The 23,039-nt window shown below is 44.0% G+C and overlaps 1 protein-coding gene across 5 annotated transcripts in view; it reads right to left on the bottom strand.

Annotated features, from left to right (window-relative positions):
- DYM (dymeclin) overlaps positions 1-23,039 on the bottom strand; it is a 296,719-nt gene that overhangs the window by 76,007 nt on the left and 197,673 nt on the right. For all 5 annotated transcript variants that reach the window (XM_075532630.1, XM_075532631.1, XM_075532626.1 and 2 more), the window contains exon 14: positions 17,908-18,010. In XM_075532630.1, coding sequence (XP_075388745.1) covers positions 17,908-18,010 — 103 coding nt within the window. The remainder of the gene's footprint in view (positions 1-17,907; positions 18,011-23,039) is intronic.

Below are 23,039 nucleotides of genomic sequence, written 5' to 3'. Positions count from 1 at the left end.
TGTATGACGTCCTGCTGCCCTCAAGGGGAGTAAAGTCACCAAGTCCCCGAGGAATCCTGAAAACAGACTTCTGACTCAGGGGACAGGGCTTGGCACCTCATTGACCCTATTAGAAAACACTCATAAGGGTCAACAGACAGATCTTGCACTATTTATCTTCCTCTTCCCCTATGTCTAGCTCGATAGGCAGGACAAACAACCTCGAGGAGAAAACAACAGAACTTGGTCCTGGGGTGACAAGGGAGAGGACAGGGCAGGGAAGGGGAGTAGGAAGCCAACAAATTGAGGGATGAGGGAACAACAAGAGATCTAAAAATGATGGCAATGAGGCGTGGTGTGGTTTGATCACACGTACTGTCTCCAAGAGGAATTACTGAGAGCTGAGTGGAGGGTGAGTCTGATAGTGGGACAAGGGGAAGGTGAATGGAAATAGAGGAAATAAGTGGGAGGCAAAAGCCATTTATAGAGGTATAGCTATAGGTATGTATGTATGTAAATACACTACTTTATTTTAAAAATCATTTTAATGGGGGCTCGTACAATTCTTATCACAATCCATATATACGTCTATTGTGTCAAGCATTTGTTGCCATCATCATTCTCAAAACATCTGCCTTCTACATGAGCCCTTAACATCGGCTCCTCATTTTACCCCTACTTCCCCACTCCCCCCTCCCAAATACACTATTTACATTATAATGAAAGGGATAGAGACCAAGGTAGACATGTAAAGCATTAAGATAGCAGATGGACTTTGGGCCTCTGCTCAAGGCCTCCCTAAACACAAGAACACTTTGTTCTGATAACCTGGTACTATTTGATACTCACCTTCCTGACATGATCACTGAAGACAAAGAGAGTACATAAGCAAATGTGGTGAAGGAGGTGGATGGTGACCGGCTATTAAAAGATAAAGTATCTGGGATCTTAAAGGCTTGAAGTTAAACAAGCAGATTTCTAGCAGGGAAGCAAATAAGCCCACATGGAAGAAGCGTACCAGTCTGTGTGATCATGAGGTGTTGATGGGATCAGGTATCAAAAGATGTAAAGCAAACAATTACATTGATGTGAATTGGGGGGGGGAGAAACTAAAGTGGACACCCAAAGCCCATCTGTGGACAATTAGATATCCCCCCATAGAAGGGTTACAAGGAAGGGACAATTCAACCAGGGTGCATTATAGCACTGAAGAAACACATATCATTCCTCTAGTTCCTGAATGCTGCCCCCACCCCACCCCACCCCCATGACCTAGCTCTACCTTAACAAATCTGGCTAGACCGGACAACATACACTGGTACAGATATGAGCTCTGGACACATGGAATTCAGGAACAGTAGTGGGAGTAGCCGTCTCAGGAAGGTAGGGGGACAGTGGGGAGGGGGAGAAAGGGAGAACTCATCACAAGGTTGGATATGTATCCCTCCCTCCCCCGGAGGATGAATAACAGAAATGTGGCTGAAGGGAGACAACAGACAGTGTAAGACACGAAATAACAACAACAATATATAATTGATCGAGGAGTCACGAGGGTGGGAGGGGAGAGAGGGGAAGAAAGAGGAGCAGATACCAAGGGCTCAAGTAGAAAGAAAATGTTTTGGAAATGTTGATGGCAACATATGTACAAGTGTGCTTAATACAACCAAATAATGGATTGTCACAAGATTTGTAAGACACCCCGCCCCGATGCAGTGATAAAAAATGTTTACAAAAACAACCTTGTATGACACATTCTAAAGGGAGCCTTTCGTTTATAGTATTCTGCAAAACTGTAAGCTGATACTTATTTTACCTCTAATACGTTAATATTTGTGCTATCTACAAACTGCTGCGTCCAATTCCTAAAGACAAAGTTGGTATCATTTTCTATCTCCCTTGGAGCAGCTTCATGCATCCAGGCAACTATTGCTGTTTGCCTGTAGAGCACACATCCACAATGTCTTACGGATGGGTCGCACAAACCATCGTTCACACGACATGCAACACGAGCAGGGTTTCCGCTCCTGTGCACCATGACGATCTTAGGCTAATCCCTCTCTCTGTACTGCCTACCGCCTAGTCACGAAAATGGTAAGAGAAGAAAATGATAGAGCTGAGGAACGCGAAACCAATCCGAAATGACTTTACAGTACATTTTAAATACAAAGAAATCAAAGGAAATAATGGTAAAATAAGTTGCTAAAGCGTACAGCAAACTGAAGGTAGTTAAAAAAACTGAACTCAGGTCTTCTAATTTGTAGGTTATTGCTTTATGCAAAACTTTCGGGGCCACTCCTCAATTAGCATCCACTCAAGACCATGGTACATATGAACCGATCTTCTCTTCCCTGAGGGCCCCGCCTCAGCTGTTATATTCCCCCTCCCCCCTCCCCTGCCTAGATCACACTTTCCTAGATACCTGCTCCCTTTCCATCAAGTCTCAGCCTCTCTGCAGGCACACACTCCACTGGCCACCATTTCTGAGCTTCCTTCCCCATCAACAAACAGCACTTCCTACCCCTCTAAACGGCTTCATGTTCCCATGAGATTTGTTAGTAGTTTCTAACATCTCACCCATTTGTTCATTTATTCAGCCACCCATCTCATCACTGTATTTCACTACAATATAAGCTTTATCAGGACAGGCTTTTACTTTCACTGACATCTTCGTAGAGCAGACAATTGCCTGGACCATAACAGGTGTTCATCACATTGCTTGTTGAATGAAAGCATAAGGAATCCCAAGGGCAGAACGTGTTTGTATATGTGTTATCACCTTCCGTAATGGCAATTTGCTGACCTGGAGAATTCTAGAAACTACATAGGATGTATGTACAATGAGCATGGGACCCATTCAGATTTAGAACATGTAACGAGCTGGTATGTAACGAGCTAGTATAGTTGCTGCCCCTTTGATTCAGACTGATGGAGATACTGTGCCAGAGAGAACTGTATTCCATAGGGACTTCAATGGCTGTGTGTGTGTGTGTGTGTGTGTATCTAAGTATACCAGCAGGTCTTTCTTGAGAGGCTCTGTGGGTAGACTGGAACCCCCAACCTTTCAGTTAGCAGTAGTGTTCATTGTTTGTGCCACCCAGGGACAGTATAGATTTTAAAGCACAAGATAGTAATGAAACAAAAGTTACTCCTGTATAATCTGAATTCACTGACTAGTGTGAGACAGCTGTGTAAGAGGGTTAGCAGGCAATGACAGAGGCACCGTGCGATTTACGTTTCACACATGATTCTGAAGAAGATGAATCATTAATTCAATCACTACACTGGTCAGCTAATTGTAAAAAAGCCCAGAGAGACAGACTCGTTTCAGAGTAACATACAGTAACACCTTCCTCATGACCTCAGTGAACACACATATTTGAGACCACACAGGGCTCCAGGTGAGAGACTCATTTACGTGAAAATAAAATAAGGAAGCGTGCCAGCACTATTGATCACTCAAGAAACACGCGAAGAACCTTTAATTCTGTGGAACCAAGTACAGCTAAGGGCTAACCCTCTAGTTCTTAGAAATAAGCTATCCAAAAATCACTGCTCTGCCATCGAGCTGAGAAGCAACAAAGCCCACAAGGAAGAAGCACACCAGCCTGTGTGATCACAAGGTGTTGATAGGATCAGGTATCAGGCATCAAGAAGAACAAAATATCATATCATTGGGAATGAGGGGGAGTGCAGACTAGAGACCCAAAGTCCATCCTATGGACATCCCCTTACAGAAGGGTGGCAGAAAGGAGATGAGTCAGTCAGGGTGCAGTGTAGCACCAATGAAATATACAACTTATTTCTAGTTCTTTACTAACCCCCCAGCCCCACTATCATGATCCCAATTCTATCTTACAAATCTGGCTAGGCCAGAGATATACACTGGTACAGATAGGAACTGGAAACACAGGGAATCCAGGACAGATGAACCCTTCAGGACCAGTGGTGAGAGTGGTGATACCAGGAGGGTGGAGGGAAGGTGGGGTAGAAAGGGGGAACCGATTACAAGAATCTACATATAATCCTGGGGGACAGACAACAGAAAAAAGTGGGTGAAGGGAGATGTCGGACAGTGTAAGATATGACAAAATAATAACAATTTATAAATTATCAAGGGCTCATGAGGGAGGGGATGTGGGGAGGGAGGGGAAAATAAGGAGCTGATACCAAGGGCACAAATAGAAAGCAAATGTTTTGAGAATGATGATGGCCACAAAAGTACAAATGTGCTTGACGCAATGGATGGATGCATGGATTGTGATAAGAGTTGTACGAACCCCCAACGATTAAAAAAAAGTAGTCATTACATTAAAAAAAATAACTGCTTTGTTGTATTAACAAGTAAATCAGGGAAACGAATATCCTTTAATTACCGAAGCTTTGGGTAACCGACAGAGCACAAGGTGCTTTGTCTTTCTACCTCCTGAGAGCAAAAGGGTGTCTCCCGCATTTGGACATGTTACCAGAGGAGAGCAGTCCCTGGAAGGACATCTTGCTTGGCTGAGAGGAAGACCCTTGGTGAAGTGGACTGACACAGTGGCTCCAACACAGGTGTGAGACCGTGCTCTGCTGTGGGTGGAGGTGCTAGGAGTCACAACCAACTCAAGGGCACCGGCACCACCTCCTCCTCCCAAGATGCACCACTTCCCAGGACTGCACAGTCCAATCCCCTCCACAGAAGGCGGATCAAATATGAATACATTAAGAAGCCATCTGGGATTTAACTTCATCTCCCGTTACTGCCCTCCTCTAATCTACCCTCCAGTGGACTTGCACTCTGGGTTGCTCATGGCCACCCTCTGCATCTAGATGAAGATGGGCATTCCTGTAAGGATTTCCCCTTCCATGAATTTTCATAGAAGGGCCCCTTCCACGATTTTTTCAGAAACCATGAAATTTCCCAGAAAAACAGGCAGAGTGGAATTCTAAAATACAATTTGTTTTCAGAAATTCAATCAGCTAAGGAGAGAGCTGCATTTCCACTCACACAGTGAGTAAGATTACTGGTTTTTTGGGGTCCTATTTGGAGAAATGAAAATAAAGTGCCATTTATAAAACATTTGCAGCTTTGACTATAATCAACTATAATAATAAGATACCAGCTCAAAAAAAATAATTCTTTTCATGTAAACCTCTTTTGTAATACTGCTTTTTAATAACCCTCATAATGGCCGAATTAAAGGACCCTGACTGAAATCATTCATCCCACATAAAACAAACATTGCCTTTTCTTCTGAGCTTTGTTTTATAAGCTACATTGTTTCCAGATGACGCTGGAGGGGGGACTATGGTTTTAAGAATTAGATGCTTAAACAGACAGCTGCTTTCTATTTGCCATGTAAATCAAGGATAAATCAAAGAAAATTCCAAATAGTAGACTTCTTTTCTTCCTATTAGGAACTACAAGCTCAGGCAGAAAGGGAGAGAGGGAGAACACAAAGCGGGCAAACAGAACGCTGGGATATGAATTTCTTACACCAATAAAGGGAAATATGGAAACACCATGATAAAGAGAATTTGTAAATCAGTGCTTCAGAGGTAAATTCTTTTTTCCACTTGTATAAGAAGGGGAAAAAATAAGAGCCTGTGATCAATGATTTTAATAAATCTATCACATGTTGCTACTGAATTTAACATGCATGCCTCCCACCGCCCCCTTTGTATTTTTTAAACTGGACTCAAGGTTAATTAATCATTGCCAGATCTCCACGCAAGCACATCCGAACCTCTTTTCTAGACTATGCGAAGAATCATAAATATTATTAAGTATTTTTAATGACAATTCAAAAACAGCATTCTCGGTAAAAAGGAACAAAAGACAAACTTCCTCTGAGGGAATAAAGAAAGTTTTTCCCATCCACAGGGGGTGCTTTCTAAAAAGGAGGCCATTTAAAACAAACAACAAACAAACAAACAAACAGAAAGGCCATCCAACTGAATATACTCATCGGAAGCATTTATCTTGAGAAATGCTGCATCTCTCAGAATAATTTTGGAACTTTGAATTCTGAAGAGTATCTAGAGACATGCTACAAAATAACCCAGAACATCAGTCTTGCTCTGCTACAGTCAGTCCTGGTTTTAATTGAGGGGTGGAGGCGCAGGAGGGGCCACTTGCTAGAGGCTTTCTTTCCCTTTTAACGTCAACTGTAGTGGGACAAGATGCAAACAGAAACTTTATCAAACCTGACATCCAGGTGGCAGCAACCATGTGAAGGCATGTTCAAGTTCATTAGCAATTAAGAGAAATGCCAATTAAAACAACTATGAGGTGCCACCTCACACCGACACCCTTAGCAAAACTCAGAAAAATAAAATACTCAATGCTGGAGAGGATGTGGAGAGACTGGAACACTCATCCAGCGCTGGTGCGACTGTGGGATTGTTTGTACAACCACTATGGGAATCAGTGTGGCATTTCCTTAAACACACACAAACACAAGTACCTGATGATCCTGCAATCCCTCTAGCTGGGTACATAGCCTGAAGAAATAAAGAACAAGACAGACAGACGGACATAAGCACACCTGTTTATCACAGCCATTTCCATCATAGTGAAAGCACGGCAACCGCCTAAAGCTCCGCCTGTCAAGGAACAGATCAAGGCTGCTACATTCATCCAGTGGGGAATATTGCACGGCCTGGCAGAGTGCACAATGCCTAGCCAAGTTGGTCACCCTTAACCGAAATATTTAATGACACCACGATTGTGAAAGGAGAAACAGAGAGAGAGAGAGAGACTGAAGAGGCCACAGGGAAGGAGTGGGGTCAGAGGGTGGGGAGAAGGACAGGGGGTGAAAAGAACCACGGTCACCGTTCAAGTATGGATCTTATGCCTGAAGCCCACTGTTGAGACGGGCTGCTGCGTAACTACAGGGAACATGCTTTTTAAAACCGAGATAACACAAATAACTTTCTAAAATGAGAGTGAAGGCTCCCAGCCTTAAATCCCCACCCACCCCCGACTCCTTACCCCTCCGTCTAAGTGCTGGGCTGAAGGGCTAACGAAGGAGGGACAGGAGAGCATTCCGAGCGTGGAATGACATTCGAGTTTATGGCCCACATTCAAACACACCCACAAGCCACCCGTACTGAATGAAGAAGAGACTTCTGGGAACCCGATCGGTGAGGGGCTTGGGACCATCAGTGAAAAACAAAACCAGTTACAAGACTTGACTGGTTTTGTTTTGAATACCAACGTTTGAGTTAGGCCAGTACCTATCAAGTTCTGCCTCCTTTGGAGAGCTAGCTGATCTAAGGGGCTCTCTTGTATTTCAGGGCACGTGCCTGATGGCTCCAAAACCCGAAAGAAAAGGACGGGACATAATGGAAGGCAGGGCCACAGGGGGCCACGTGAGTGCTACGATAAAGAGCAGCTCTGGTATAACACCAAGAATGAAACGTATGCTGCCCACGAGTCTCACTGACACCCACTAATGCTGGCGTGAACGGACACGCTGGGAAGAAGAATTCTAACGCACGAGCGAAGCAAAGAACCAAAATCACTACCAGAACACCACAGGATGACAGCGCAGGCAAGACCCACCAACGGATGCTAAAATCTGTAGGAAAATGTTTAAGCAGAAATAAGATCTTGCATAGAACGCCGCCCCCACCCCTCACTATGTATTAATTACAAAGGGAAAATCAGCGAGTTTACAGTAGAGCATCTTGGCAGACTCGGACCTTGGTGGAAGCGATCAGAGGAAACCAGTGATAACATTACTAACATCTTGTACTCCCCGAGGACACAGAGCCTCGGCAATGTCCTTCCCAATAATGCCCGACTCACACTAACCATTAGAACACCAGGAAAAATCTACCAACTACCTGACCAAGAGCCCTGGAAAGTATCCAGGTCTTGGAAGACCAGGGCGATGTGACAACACAAGTCCCTGTGGGAGCTGCTTTGGGACCCCAGCACAGGCTCGCATTGCTGGTGACATCCCAAGGAGAGAAGCGCTTTCGCTGAGAACACTGGACCAAGGTTCATTTGTTAGTTTTTGTAAATGTTCTCTGGTTATGTAAGGCACGAACAAAAGGGAACAGCTGGGTGAAAGGTACATAGAAATTCTTTTAAAACCTTGTGTAAAGTCTAAAACCAAGGCAAAATAATAAAGAAGGAAGAGTGGGAGGGAAAGAGAACTGAGGAAAAGACTAGGGTGGGAACAGAGGGACTTTCTATCTAACGAGAAGAACATCAGGTAAAAGTGTACGTTCTCCTTTCTAAAACGCTGGGACCCTGCAGTCCAACTGCTAACCACTGAGGAGTGAGTGGTCTCGTGTACCATTTCAGAAGAAAATTGAGTGCACACTTTAAAGCATCCATGTACCGTACATACATGGTGTCAAACTGGTGGCCCGCGGGCCACATGCCACCCCCAAGGTAATTTTTTGTGGCCTGCGATGCTCTGAAATAAAATAAAAATAGAAAACACTGTTACAAAGAAAACAGCGCTTAGGGGAGATCGAGGTAATACCGTACACACAATTCTCTTGTTAACCCTTTACCCACTGAAGACGAGTATACAGGTGATTCAGTGTCTTTCCGGAGGGCCTGTGGACATGTATAAATGCGCTCAGTTCCGGTGATATTTGAAGCCATGTGTCTGCCACTCTCAGTGTCACATAATGTAGACAGATTCCAATAGCGAAAAGGTCCAAAAGAGCGCTCTGGGCTGTGCTGTTATGAATCACACCTGGTGGCAGCACCAGTTAACATTTTTAGAGGGGAACCATTACAATTGTGCATCACGTTTGTCAGCTGTCCAACACTTTGTGATTTTTATTAGTTACTTTGTTGTATTTTCCGGTCACAACATAAGAGGTCAGTGAAAACTAGTAGGAGGAAAGCACTGGCAAATTTCGGGTAAAAAAAGAATAATTTTAGTTTTATAAATACATTAAATAAAATCAATGTTTAAATAAAAGCAATTATATAGTGTTTCAATTATCCTATCAATATTCCTGAATCCTCACTTCAAAATATAAATTTAACAATATTTGTAAAGGTGATGTGGCCTGCATGAATCTTGCCTGTTGCACCAAAGGGCCCATGTTTTAATTGAGCTTGACACCCCTGCTCTATATGGTACTCTCACCCACTTTTATTTTTATATTGATTTATTTAGGATAGATATCTTTTTATATCACTGTACACAGATTAACTCATTAAAGCCCCAAAAGGCCGCAAGTTGTTTTCTGCATCCCCAACGGATGGATGGAAGGGTCCCTGGGGCAGAGGGGTTCCAGTGAGCTGCTAACTGAAAGGCCAGGAGGCCTAGCCTGTCAGCTGCTCCTTCAGGAAGAGGGGAAGGAGGATGGGGAGGGGGAAGAGGAGGAGGGGGAGGTAGCGGCAGCAGCTGTGGTAGTAGTGCTCTCAGGCACCCTAGGGAGTGGTTCCGCATCTTTTTGTGGGGTTGATTGGCATGGCATTGAGTGGCCACTGGTTTGATATTGATGGATATTTTGCTTGCTTCCGGCTCTTGCTCTTATATAGAGCTGAAGCACACACATATTTTTGTGTAACTGCGTATCGAACAGACTTTAGCAGTTTTTAAAGTTGTTACTCAAGACATCTATTTTCCCTACCTAACAGTATTAATTCAAGGATGCTTCAAAAATCAAAAGAATACTTCATTGTGCTCATGGGAAGACTGCATGGGTTAAGTCAGGTCAGGTGTGCCCCACGGCTGTATCTTTTCACCTGTGCACTCAGTGTGTATGAGGCCGAGCTAGTACGTAAGAAGCTGGGCCACATAACAAAGAATGGGGCATCAGGGTGGAGGAAGGCTTCTTAATGAGCTGAGATCTACAGAGAAGGCACAACTTGATGCGCTAAAAGCAAAACACTTGAGGCACGTGCTAATGAAAATCCAAGACCGCAGTCTTCAGTATGGTTTGTAACTCAATATAAAAACAAAATTCTTACAACTGGACCCCAAACAGCTGTAACCTCATGATAAATGGAGCAAAGACAGAGGGGGTTGAGAGTTTCACTGTGTACGGATCCACAGTGAATGCCCTTGGAAGCAGTCAGTCAATGGCTGGCTGCACTGACAAATCTGCACCCAAGCCCTCTTTAAAATGACACACTCTGAGGACGAAGATGTGCCAGCTTCCGGGTCATGGCCTTTTCTCTCAATCGCTTCACACACCTGCGAGAACTGGGACATGGCTACGGAAGAGCAAAGAAGAATGGACATATTTGAATTACTGTGTTCACTGTGGCGAATACTGAAAATACCGTAGACTGCAAGAAGAACAAATTAAATCTGTATCGGAAGGACAGCTAGCATGCGCCTTAAAGTTGAGGATGGGAAGATTTTGTCCCACGTGCTTTGAATACGTGACCGGGGGAGACCCATCGCTGGAGAAGAGCGGATCAGTAAAAAGAGGAAGACCATCAAGGAGACGGTAGAGTAGCTGCTCAAACACAACAACCCGTGGATGACGCAGGAGCAGGCACTGTTCAGTCGTACATAGGGCCGCTGAGTCCGCGTGGACTTGATGGCTCCTCACAACAGCAAGGTGGGAGGTTGGATTTTAATCCAGTTTTGTGGTTGCTTCAACCAGTCTTTTAGATTCTTTGCATAGAGGGCTTATAGCTCATTCATCTTTACCTCTCAATCCATGCTAAAGTAATTCCCAAATTGAGTTTTAACAACAGTCTGACTAATGTCATTATTATGGGAAGAAATATATGTAAAGTCAACACCCAGAAATAACTGTTTTAAGCTCACACTATCTAAAAGCAACAATTGTACCAGGCACAACTTTCTTAACTTTAAGCTCCCTGGATGTGACAGTATGTCAAAGGTTGCTGTGCTGTGTGAACTTTAGGTCCCCATCAGTCTCCAGTACTCTGGCAACAGTTTAAAGTGACATTCTCAGCAACAACTGGCATCACAAAATACTTCTGTTAGCGTATGCGTGTGTGTTGGGGGAGGTGGGGCAGGGGCAGTGAGAAGGCGTTCTGACATACGCTGCCATCAAGTCAATGCTCTGACTCTTGGTGCCCCCCCCACCCCGTGGATGTGTGACACGACAACTGTTCCCCGGAGTAGAAAGCCCAGTCTTTTCCCCGTGGAGATGCTGGTGGCTTAGAACTGCCGTCCACGAGGGTTACAGTCCACTGGTCAACACTAACCCACCAGGGTTCCTACTCTGACACTAAGTTTAGAAAAAGCACAAGGTTACACATGACAAAGGACAGCTCTCCTTATTACGTGTGCACCGTCTAGTTAGTCAAAGGAACCTGTGATCTGCATTAATGAGTAAAAATAAACTCAAAGAATCTCAAAACCAAAATGACATAAAATGAACAGGGGGCAGGGAGACAGAAAAGTGACTGATTTAAAACTTTCCCTTCATTTGAAATCAGGTCAGAAAACCACATAATGCATTTCTGGAGAAATTAGATGTATAAGACTGGATATAAAACTTATAAATAAGAACTAAAATGTTATTACTAAGAGCTATCAACTGCAAAGGTGAGTCAAATGACATACTCCAGGGTTAGGGATCCATATTAAATAATAATGATAAGCAATCATGATTTGCCCAAATTAAATTCTAGATAAATGGTCTTTCCTGTTTAAGAAGTTAAATTTAAGACAGGAAATGATTAAATCAGACCAAGTAGAGTAAATAAATTGTTCCATTTATATGGATTGAAAAGAGAAAAATGCTACTGGTACCTCTTGACTGTGAATTAATTTTGACATAGAGATCAAATTAATAAATATGGGAAGAAATTGAATAATTTAGCTTAAAATGTAAGAGCCCCACACTGCACACTGAAGACATCAGCCTAAAACAAGGCTCCAGGAATTGATGGAACACCAACTGAAGTGCTTCAACAAGCTGATGAAGCCATGGAAGTACTCAACGCGTCTACGCCAAGAAATGTGGAAGACCGCCCTCTGATCAACTGACTGAAAGAGATTCAGATCTGTACCCAATCCAAAGAAAGGTGATCCAACAGAATGCACATTTTACAGAACAGTATCATTATCACACACAAGTAAAATTTTGCTGAAAACCTTTCAGTACGCTGCCAGGGAGCTGACAGAAATTCAGGCTGGATTCAGAAGAGGCTATGGAGCAAGGTAGATCATCGCTGATGTCGGATGGAATTGGGCTCAAAGCAGAGAGCATCAGAATGCTGTTTACTTGTGTTTCACTGACTATGCCAAGGTATTCGACTGTGTGGATCCCAACAAATTATGGACAGCCTTGAGAAGATGGGAATATTTCACTGTGCTCGCATGGAACCTGTACACAGGTCAAGTACTGCATGCTTTCAACTCAATAAAGGTATATGTTAGGCTTGGATCCTCTCACTATACTTAGTCAATCTGTATGCTGAGAAGCTAGATTATATGAAGAAGATTGTGGAATCGGGATTGGAGAAAAGAGTTATTAGCAGCCGGCTCGACATGCAGATGACACAAGTCTGCTGGCTCAAAGTGAAGAGGACTTGAAGGACTAGCTGATGAGGAGCAATGATTACAGGCTGTAAATTCTGTAAAGAAAACAAACATCTTTACAACTGGAGAAACAGCTTCATCATGATAAAAAAGAAACAATGCTGTCGAAGATTTCACCTTGCTTGGATCCACAGTCAATGCTCATGGAAGCAACAGTCAAGAGGTCAGAGAGCCTTGGGTAAATCTGCTGCACAAACCTCTAGAACATGGAAGGGCAGGGATGTGACGTTGGGGACTACGGTGTGGCCAGCCCAAGCCACGGTAATCTCCAGTGCGTCATCTGCATGCCAACGTTGGACACTGAATGCGGAAGACCGCGGAGGAATTGATGTATTGGACTTGTGATACTGGAGAAAAATATTGAAAGTACTATGGACTGCAAAAAGGGCAAACGTGGAAGTGGTTTTGGAACTGGATAATGGGGAGAGGCTGAAAAAGGTTTAAGGGGCCTCTTGTGGTTAAGGAAAGGAAGGAGTGCCCTGGAGGCAAAGTGGGTTTTGAAATGGAAGGCTAACTAACTGCAAGTTCAGCAGTTTGAACTCACCAGCTGCTCCTCAGGAAAAAGTTGAGGCTCTGTGCTCCTAAGAAGAGCCACAGCCTCGGGAATACATAGAGGGCAGTTCTACTGGCAAACAGGCTCCAGTGCGTGTTTTTGTTTCTCTGATGTTGGCTAAGTGGCGTCCTTATAACCACAAGGCCAGCAGTTCACAACCACCAGCTGTCCTCCACAGAAAGATGAGTGTCTCCTCCCGCAAAGATGGACAGCCTTGGAAACCCTAAGTAGGGTCACTGTGCATCAGAATCGAATCGATGGCAACAGAATAGAAACGGACAAGGAGCCTGGCTGTGCCCTGGGTTCAGCGTTGGGCTGTGGATGGCAAGGTCGGGGTTTCACACCCTGAGCCACTCCTCTGCACAAAGGCTTGCTCCCCTTGAAGATGCAGACTCTCAGAAATCCAACTGTCCTCAGTCTTGGAAGGTCAGTATCAGTTGGAATTACTTGGTGGCTGTGTCAGTCTGGGTGGACTAGAGAAACAAATTCATGGATACTTATATGTGTATAAGAAAGAGCAATTAAATACTGAGAAAACATCCCAGCCCACCCAGATCCAGTCCATAATTCCAATATTAGCTCATGTGTCTGATGCCAATCTGTAAAGTCCTCTTCAGACTCACGAAACACATACAACGAGGCCAAATGCAGGAAGATCACAGCCAGTGGGTAGGAAGTCTTGTGGGTACAGTGGAGTTGGAAGCATCTCAGCGCTGGCAGGGGTCTGTGTGTGGCTTCTGTGGCTCCAGAGGTCTGGTTGCATCAGAGTGGGTCTATGTGGCCTCTCCAGCTCCCAGGGTGTAGCATCATGTGTCTTGTCAGTAGAGTGTCTCCAAGGAAAGTGAGCAGAGGAGAAAGGTGTCTCCTGCCTCCAAGGAGGAAATACAGGAATTCCCAAAATTCTCAGGAGAAGGCCATGTCCACACAGAGGCTGCACTGGTTATATCTTGATTGACAGGCCAGACTCCACCCCTTCACTCATAATCCTCTCAAATTGACACCAGATTATGTAACTACCACAGTGGCAGTGCGTTTTTTAAATAGTTAAAACTGAAGTCCCCTTGAAGAGACTCTGGAGAATTACGGCTATCTAAAGTAAATCTGGTAAGGGCACAGAGCTGGAAGAAAAACGTCACAATGTTGCTAGAAACGTGGAAGTTAATGGGCAAGGCTCTCAAAGAAAAGGCTGCTGCTGCCAGTTCTGGCTCACAGTGACCCTCCCTTTCTCTGTGCAAAGGGGCCACCCCCCCCCCCCCCCAATGGCCACTCTTCCATTCGCTACTGCAGTCACCATATCAATCCATTCTGCCGAGGGTCTTCCCTCCTCCTCTTCACGGACCCTCTGCTTTACTCAGACAGACGTGGAGACCCTCACGGATATACGCGTGTGCAGGCTGGAAGCATTCTAGCCGCTTGGCAAATCCCTGGTGCACTCTCCGGGCCGTTACTCTCGCTGTGGCTCAGCTCTCCTCTGACCATCTCCTTTTGGCTTCGCATTGAGAGGCTGGATTCAGATTGCGGGGGCCAAGGTCTACAGAGCAAGGTAAAACACTCTTGCTTGTACCGAGAATAAAAGCCAAGATTCTTCTCATCTGAAAGAGCTATCAAGATGCTTCTAGGAGCTCAGGAGAACAGAGCATGGTGACAATAGTCATCAGCTCTGATCCTGTTGGGAGTCTCCTGGACGACTCTCTCCCGTGCCTTTGATTTGACGTAAATTTTTAAAATCCGGATAGAAAGGCAAAGAGCAATGCCAAGTTGCCGATTCGCTCTGCCTGCTTCTCCACATACCTTTCTCACCCCGCAGAGGCAGACAGGCTCCGAGGTGGGGCGCTGCCCCTTGATGGGACGTGAGTGCCATTTTTCCATTTCTGTTTTACTTTCCCGGGAGCAGCAGAGGCCGTCTCCTCATTATCTAGAACCTGAGCGAAGGTTTCAGGTTTCCCTTGAGAGTCAGGGTTGTACTGCAGCACTAATATTAATGTTTTTATAACTTGTTATTTGCTTTCTATGTCGTTACTCAACTGACTTGTGAATTATACAGTATAATGAGGACAAACATTTTCTTAATAAACTCAGGAAACCTCCCGATAGACTGAAAGTACTCTATGTACTACAGTGAGAAGGAAAACAGATCTGAATTTTAAAGCACTTATTCAGACTCCTTGCTAATAGGGTCCATTCAGTCCTGCTGGAGCAACTGGGAATCTGGGAATCCACTGCTGTGTCCAGACTCCTTCCATCTTTGACAAACAAGTGCTCTAAAGCATTAGTACAGGAAACAGTTGTTTTGGTTTTGTGTGTGTGTGTGGTTGCTGGCAGAGACCTAACAAGTAAAATTTCTAGGGAGGAAAAAAAAGAAGGAACATATTTTAATTTCTCAGTTAGAGGCCAATTTAAAAAAGGACAGTAAGAACACGGTTTCCAAGGTGCAAACCACTCTTGAGCAATGGAAATGGCTAACAAACACTAAGTCTTGGCGAATGAAAAATATTCCACAGAGCTAACTTCTATTTTTCTTTCGATGGCTTTCCAGGCCAGGGGCGGGAGGAATGACTCACGGTTATCGTATCTTGACTACTGACTCGGACCTAGCCTCCTTCTTCAATCCACTCTGAGAGGAAAGGCAGCGAGATTCACTGCCATAAACCCACCACTTGGGAAGTGCGGTGATCTGCAGAGCTGCATACACACCAATGTTAAAATAAGGACCATGAATGGCGGATTCCAAATGGAATTTCTCCAGTATCGCTAGGAAGCAGACGCTCTAAGAAATCCATCTGTACTCAGTGAGAATTGTATGCAAGAAGAAAACAGACCATCAGAAACTCTAAAAACGGGCGAGTTCAAGAGTAGAAGTCGCATGTTTGATCTGTCCTCTCACTGAACACTCCATGGCTGTCAAGTACGATGGTGTGTGACCCATTTTCTCCAGGCAATGTCAATTCGACGTCTCCTCGGCAAGAAGAATGCTGCCAGGGCCTAGTCGGCCCCCACGGAGCTCATGCATTCTTGTGGACCGAATGACAAACATCAAATGCCAACTGGATAGACCCAACACAGCAGTCAAGTTCCTAGACATGATTCCCACTGCCACCAGACACCCACCTAGCGTTTCCAAGGGGCAATTAGAAAGCAGCACTTTCACTGGAATAAGACGTGGCAAGTACAGAATGAAGGAGCCATTACGCTAATTTTTAGACATTCACAAAATTTAACTAGCAGGAAAATGATAAAAGATGCCTTATTATTTTCTTTAAGAGAGAAGCTCTTTGGAACCATAAACCTAATACCTGGATGAGATGATAGGACACAGATACCCACATCCACCCACGCACATATGCTCTTTCTGTCTCCACATCAGTGGTTCTCAACCTTCCTCATGCCGTGACCCTAAGTACAGTTCCTCATGTTGTGGTGATCCCCCGACCATAAAATTATTTTCGTTGCTACTTTGTAGCTGTCATTTGGCTACTGTTATGAATCAGGCAACCCCTGTGAAAGGGTCGTTCGTTCTCCAAAGGGGTTGCAACCCCAGGTCCAGAACTGCCGCTCTACATGAAAGGGAAGAAAACCAGCACTGGCCAGGCTGTGGCTGCACACAGCTATCTTTGTTTACCAGGGGCTGATATCCGGCCTGGGTGCTGCTCCCAGTCTCCTATCAGCCAGTCATTTAGAAATGAAACAAACCACAGGAAACCAGCAAAACAAGGCCCCAGCTCTCTGGTATGGTTCTGTCGCTTTAGACGCAGTGTTTCAAATTCCCTAGCAAAGTTTCTAGGATCAGCCCAGGCCACCAAGTGCTGTCTGGTGGTTGATGGGCTGGTTTCTTCTGTCTCCAGACTCTTTTCAGCTTGGTCATCTCCCAAAAGAAAGAGGTATAAAAGGTAGCGGGACTGCCCTAGGGGAGAGCCTACTGTCCCTTCCTCCTAGTAACATGTCGTGTGCTTCCTCTGACCTACAGCAGTCCACCAGCATCCTCGGAGACGGGGTGGGGCCTGGGAAGCTCCTCACCTTTAAAGAGGGTCAGACACCAGCCATCGGACACTGGTGGGCCCTGTGACAGGGCTGACCACACTCCAGTGTGGCACACTGACTCTCTTTCCCTAGCAAGTGAGAGCCACGGAACCTCAAGAAGCATTGCTTACTTAGCTCATGGCACCAAGCACGTAAGAATACATTGTGGGGGTGGGGTGGGGGAGGGTTGGGGTTCCTGTTTTAGGGCCCAGGGAACTGAAGGGAACATGAGAAAGCTGACCGGGAGAAGGCAGCCGTGGAATACAGCAGCAGAGACCAGCAACGGAACACCCTTGAGAAGGCAAGTCTATTCTTAAACCCAGTCCATTTCCGATTGGGGCTGTGGTTCTCTGTGGAGCCCAGGTGCACGGCCTCTCCTGGAGCTCGGGGAGAAACCTCTGCACCCCACCCACACAACCCCTCCCCTTCCCTTCGCTTTGGCCGAACTACCTTGGGGTGAATTTCTTGACTAGGAAAAGATCATTCATTACGATCAATAATCTGGGGTTGATTTTCCCTCACTGATTGTTAAAGCACATTTAAGGTTTCCCTCTCAATTTGACCAGTGAAGTTTGCACATTAAAGGTTTCAGAGGGACCCTACTGGTGTGATAGGTACTTGCTGGGTGGCTAACAGTCAGGTCAGAGGTTTGAAACCACCAGCTGCTCCCAAGGAGAGAGGCAAGCTTTCGACAACTTAGAGCTACATTCTCGGAACAGCCCCCCCCCTCCCCAGATGTGCCCCGTCCAAATGGTTGCTATGAGTGGGAATCAGCTCGATGACAGCGAGAGGGCATCCGGTATCAGTCCTGTTTGCAGGGAGGGGTATGATTAGCTACAAGCTTCACAAAGGGAGGGAACTACTTACATAATCTGGGAGCGGGACATCACTGGAACTCAGTGAGCCTCTCAGCGACTGTGTGGCTTGTTCCAAAACTTTGTTGTGTTTCTTAGACAGCAGAGAAAACAAACTGAAAACAAACAAAACACTGGTCAAGTTACAAGAACTCCATGTCTTCCAGAGTTAGGGCGGCACTGTATCGTGCCCTCAGCACGTCAATGCTTCCTGAATATACTTGGGCGTGAGCACCACCCTTCCTTCACTGCTTGGACACCGCTACCATGTGACAAAGGTCAAGCGATGCCTATGCTGAACTTACCAGGTTCTTAAAAAAAAAAAGGGAAGAAAAAGAAGTGTGTGTTTTTAAACAATTTAGTACAATTTATATGGTACAAAATATTTTTAAATATGATTTTTCAAAAAAAATGATTTTATTGGGGGCACTTATAACATTTCATACATCAATTGTATCAAGAACATTTGTACATATGTTGCCATTATCATTTCCAAAACATTTTCTACTTGAGCCCTTGGTATCAGCTCTTTTTTCCCCTTTCTCTCCTATCCTCTCATCTTCCTGAATTCTTAATCAATTCTATATTGTTACTGTTATTTCATATCTTCCATTGTTCATTGCCTTCCTTCAGCCTCCCCACACTCAAAAAGTTTTGACAGTTTAAAATTATGTCTGACTATCAAAAGATATAGCATCTGGGGTCTTAAAGGCTTGAAGATAAACAGGCAGCCATCTAGCTGAGAAACAACAAAGCCCACATGGAAGAAGCACACCAGCCTACCCCAACATGATCACTGATTGCTGAAGACAAAGCAGGTACATAAGCAAAGGTGGTGAAGAAAACTGATGGTACCTGGCTATCAAAAGATATACAATCTGAGGTCCTACAGGCTGGAATATAAACAAGAGGTCATCTAACTAAGAAACAACAAAGACCAAATGGAAGAAGCACACCAGCCTGTGAGCTCACAAGGTATTGAAGGGATCAGGTATCAGGCATCAAAGACAAAAACAAAACAAAAACCATAGCATTGTGAATAAGGGGGAGTATGGAGTGGGCACCCAGGGCGCATTTGTGGGAAATTGGACATCCCCTTGCATAAGGCCGCAGGAGGATACGAGCCAGTGGGGGAACAGTGTAGCAATGATGAAACATACAATTTCCCTCTAGTTCTTGAAAGCCCCCCCCCAACCCCTGCGCCCACTATAATCCCAATTCTACCTTACAAATCCAGCTGGACCGGAGGATGTAAGGTACAGATAGGAACTGGAAACACAGGGAATACAGGAAAGATAAACCCCTCAGGGTGAGTGGTGAAAGTGGCGATACTGGGAGGGTAGAGGGAAGGTGAGGGAGAAAGGGAACAGATTACAAGGATCTACATATAACCTCCCCCCTGGGGGACGGACAGCGGAGAAGTGGGTGAACGGAGATGTCGGAAGGTGTAAGATATGACAAAATAATAACAATTTATAAATTATCAAGGGTTCATGGGGGAGAGGGGAGAGAGGGGAAAATTAGGAGCTGATAGCAAGGGCTCAAGTAGAAAGAAATGTTTAGAGAATGATGAGGGAAACACATGCACAAAAGTCCTTGACACAATGGATGGATGTATGGATTGTGATAAGAGTTGTATGAGCCGCCAATAAAATGATTTTAAAAGAAAAAATCAATAAAATATTAATATTAGAAATTATGGGAAAATAGGTGGCATTTTCAAGATGACCACAATGCAAAGCAGAGTGGCAGACTTAGAACACCCACAACATGGACCGAATTTAAGACTAACTCACAGAGTACTCTATTACTACAAGTGACTTGAGTTTGTTGTATTTAATTTTTCTCAGTTTCAAACAAGTTTGTTGGCTTAGATCATGTCTCTAGTACAACACAGAGTCTGTGATTCTGTATTTTGGCTTTTCTTCACTTATTTCTCAAAAAGAACCATTTTAAACATATGCTCTTTAAAGACTTCTTCCTCTGGCCACAATGGAATAACTAGTATCAGACTAACCCTTACATTGCACACAATTAAAAATTAGGACAAATATATATGTATATATATAACAAAAATTAGGGAACACACACACACACACACACACACGTTTTCTTTCCGTGGTCCAGCTTCTGCAGTGCAGAACCGCCCTCTCACAGGAGACAAGAAAAGCCCCACAGCAGCCCCACAATGGTGAGTTCACCTAGGAGGATGCTTTAAACCGTGGGCTCCAAGGTGAGAACCAAGTTGTGTGCATCCGACACATGCAAAGTTGAGGGGGCAGACGTGGAGCTGTTCTAGCAGCCGGACGCTGTGTGTGTGGGAGGTGGGGGGTGGCGGGGAGCACCAGAGGGTAGACTGGCAAGAGAGGAGCACTAGAAATGTGCACAAGTATCCTCGTGAATAAGCCATGCTGTGGAAAGCCATACCACTGCCCTTCAAGGGACAGCAAATGGACAACTATGTAGGCTCTGTGAGCTGAACAGAGATGTTGGAGGTCATAAAAGGCCACAAGATGCCGGGGCTCCACTCAGCCGGGGGAGTCGGGGGGGGGGGCAGATAAAACTCACTGAACGCGAGGCCATGCTTTGGGAGCCAGGCCATTGTAATTCAGTGTCAGGGCGCCGTGTGCACTCCAACAGAGCTAAAGGAACAATTTCCAAAGACCGAAAACGGATTCACAAGTAAATTAGCTCTCTGCCAAAACAAAACTGAACAATTATTGAAGACAACAACATCCAAACACTCAACAATGTGGTATCTGACATTCCAAGCAAACAGTAAAAACTACTAGATGTGTGATACAGCAGGAAGAGAAAACGACCCGCACAAGCAGGAAAAGAAGTCAGTCTGTAGACAGCGAACTTAGAGATGTGGGAATTAACAGCTATTCTAAAATGTTGAAAAATTTAAGAAAAACATGAACATAATGAGGAAGCAGATGGGGAATATCAGTAGAAATGGAAATGTTCTGGCATATAGTTGATTTACTTGTAGATAAGTTTTTATCTTTGTGAAGTCTGTTCATTTAGCTTTGTTAAGAGTATATTAAGAGTAGAGTCCTTATTCTGGGTTACAATTGCCTTACTCCTAAATGGGTGTTATCTAGCTCTTTGTATATATAGATACAGAGAGATAGATCCAGCTAGGTACAGAGACTTTAGTGTGCTAGCCCTGATGGCACAGTGGTTGCGCATTGGGCTGCTAAACCACAAGGTCAGCAGTTCAAAACCACCAGCTTCTCCAAGGGAGAGAGAGGTGGGGCTTTCTATCCTGTAAAGAGTTGCAGTCTCGGAAACTCACAGGGGCGGTTCTGGCCTGTCCTATGGTCTCTGTGAGTCTGCACTGACTCAGTGGCAGTGAGTGTTGATGTTTATGACTTACATTGACTTTCTGATTCTATCTCCTTAGTTTTCTTTTTTGAGTTATGGTCGTATATACAATAATGTATATTTAGCTTATCATACTCTATGAAAAATTAATATTAGGCTGATTCATGTGTAATTTAAGAAGCTACAGCATGAGGCCTCTCTTTCTCAGTGTTTTGGGATTCTACCCTCACTGAGGAAGGAGACAATCTATTAATTTGAGAAAATTATTAAATGTCTTAAAACCAAAGCAAAAAAAGGGCTAGTTTATTAATTTGGTGAGTGCTAATAATCCAGATTCCTTGTTAGAAGACCCAACAAGGAAGGGAGGACATTAGAAATGTATTATGGGTGGACTCAGTGAACCTTTTCACTACTAAAGGCATCAGATGTTGAAATGGTCCACTCAACAAGCTACAAATACTCTCCCCTGCCATCTTTGGGACAGTTCTTGTCTGAATCAATGATCTGCGATCTCTTTTTCTGTTTTCTGACAACCATGAAAGAGGATCACAGAACTCAGACTCCAAGTCTTCAGTCTCCGCTGTTTAACTGGCTTCATCCCCTCAATCGGAACAGAGCTTTCAGAGTTTTGCCCAGCTTTGAACTTTCTCATTTTGACTTTCCTTTAGCACGAAGGACAAAATTATCTAAATTCATATGAGGGCCTAAGTTACAAATTGCTGACTAAGGGAGGGAACTTTTCCAAAACACTGCATACAAAACAGTCACCACTGCTCAGTCTTAGAGCAAGTGAGAGATACACGATGTTTGTGCATTACAGAGTATAATCTGATTTTTAAAATGAGAGAAATTGATCTTAACTGTGCTTATTGAACCCCAGGTTAGAACAGAGCTGCCAGAATATTTTGCAAAATTAGAAACGACTAGATTTCCCTTATTTTAATCATTTATGAGTTTACAATGAAAAATTGAAAACAATCTAAATATACTCAAGAATAGTACAGGTGTTGATTAAGAACAGGTTCACAAACTCAAATATTCACACAATGAAGAGAATATAGCAATTTGAAATGATCACATGCTACATGTATCAATATTGACCAATCTCAAAATAATGCTGAGCAAAAAACCGAGCATGAACGCTTGCAGAAGAATGTGAACCAGATGATCTAACTAGTGTGAGTTCAAAGCTCTATCTTTTAGAGCTAATAGCTATAAAGGAATCAACTATACTATATCTGAAATAGATAAATACTATCTGTAGGATACCTATTACATTTTCTGCGAGAGGAGAAAATAAGAATCAGGGAGGCAGGCATAGGCTATCTATCTATCTATCTATCCATCCATCCATCCATCTATCTATCCATCTATCTATCCATCTATCTATCTGTCATGTTTTATCTATCTATCTATCTATCTATCTATCTATCTATCTATCTATCCATCCATCTATCTATCTATCCATCCATCCATCCATCTATCTATCCATCTATCTATCCATCTATCTATCTGTCATGTTTTATCTATCTATCTATCTATCTATCTATCTATCTATCTATCTATCTATCCATCCATCCATCCATCTATCTATCCATCTATCTATCCATCTATCTATCTGTCATGTTTTATCTATCTATCTATCTATCTATCCATCCATCTATCTATCTATCCATCCATCCATCCATCTATCTATCCATCTATCTATCCATCTATCTATCTGTCATGTTTTATCTATCTATCTATCTATCTATCTATCTATCTATCTATCCATCCATCTATCTATCTATCCATCCATCCATCCATCTATCTATC

The sequence above is a fragment of the Tenrec ecaudatus genome, chromosome 15, assembly GCF_050624435.1.
Source record: "Tenrec ecaudatus isolate mTenEca1 chromosome 15, mTenEca1.hap1, whole genome shotgun sequence".
Taxonomy (NCBI): domain Eukaryota; kingdom Metazoa; phylum Chordata; class Mammalia; order Afrosoricida; family Tenrecidae; genus Tenrec; species Tenrec ecaudatus.
Note: the sequence above shows the minus strand (reverse complement) of the source record. Positions and strands in the feature narration are given on the sequence as shown.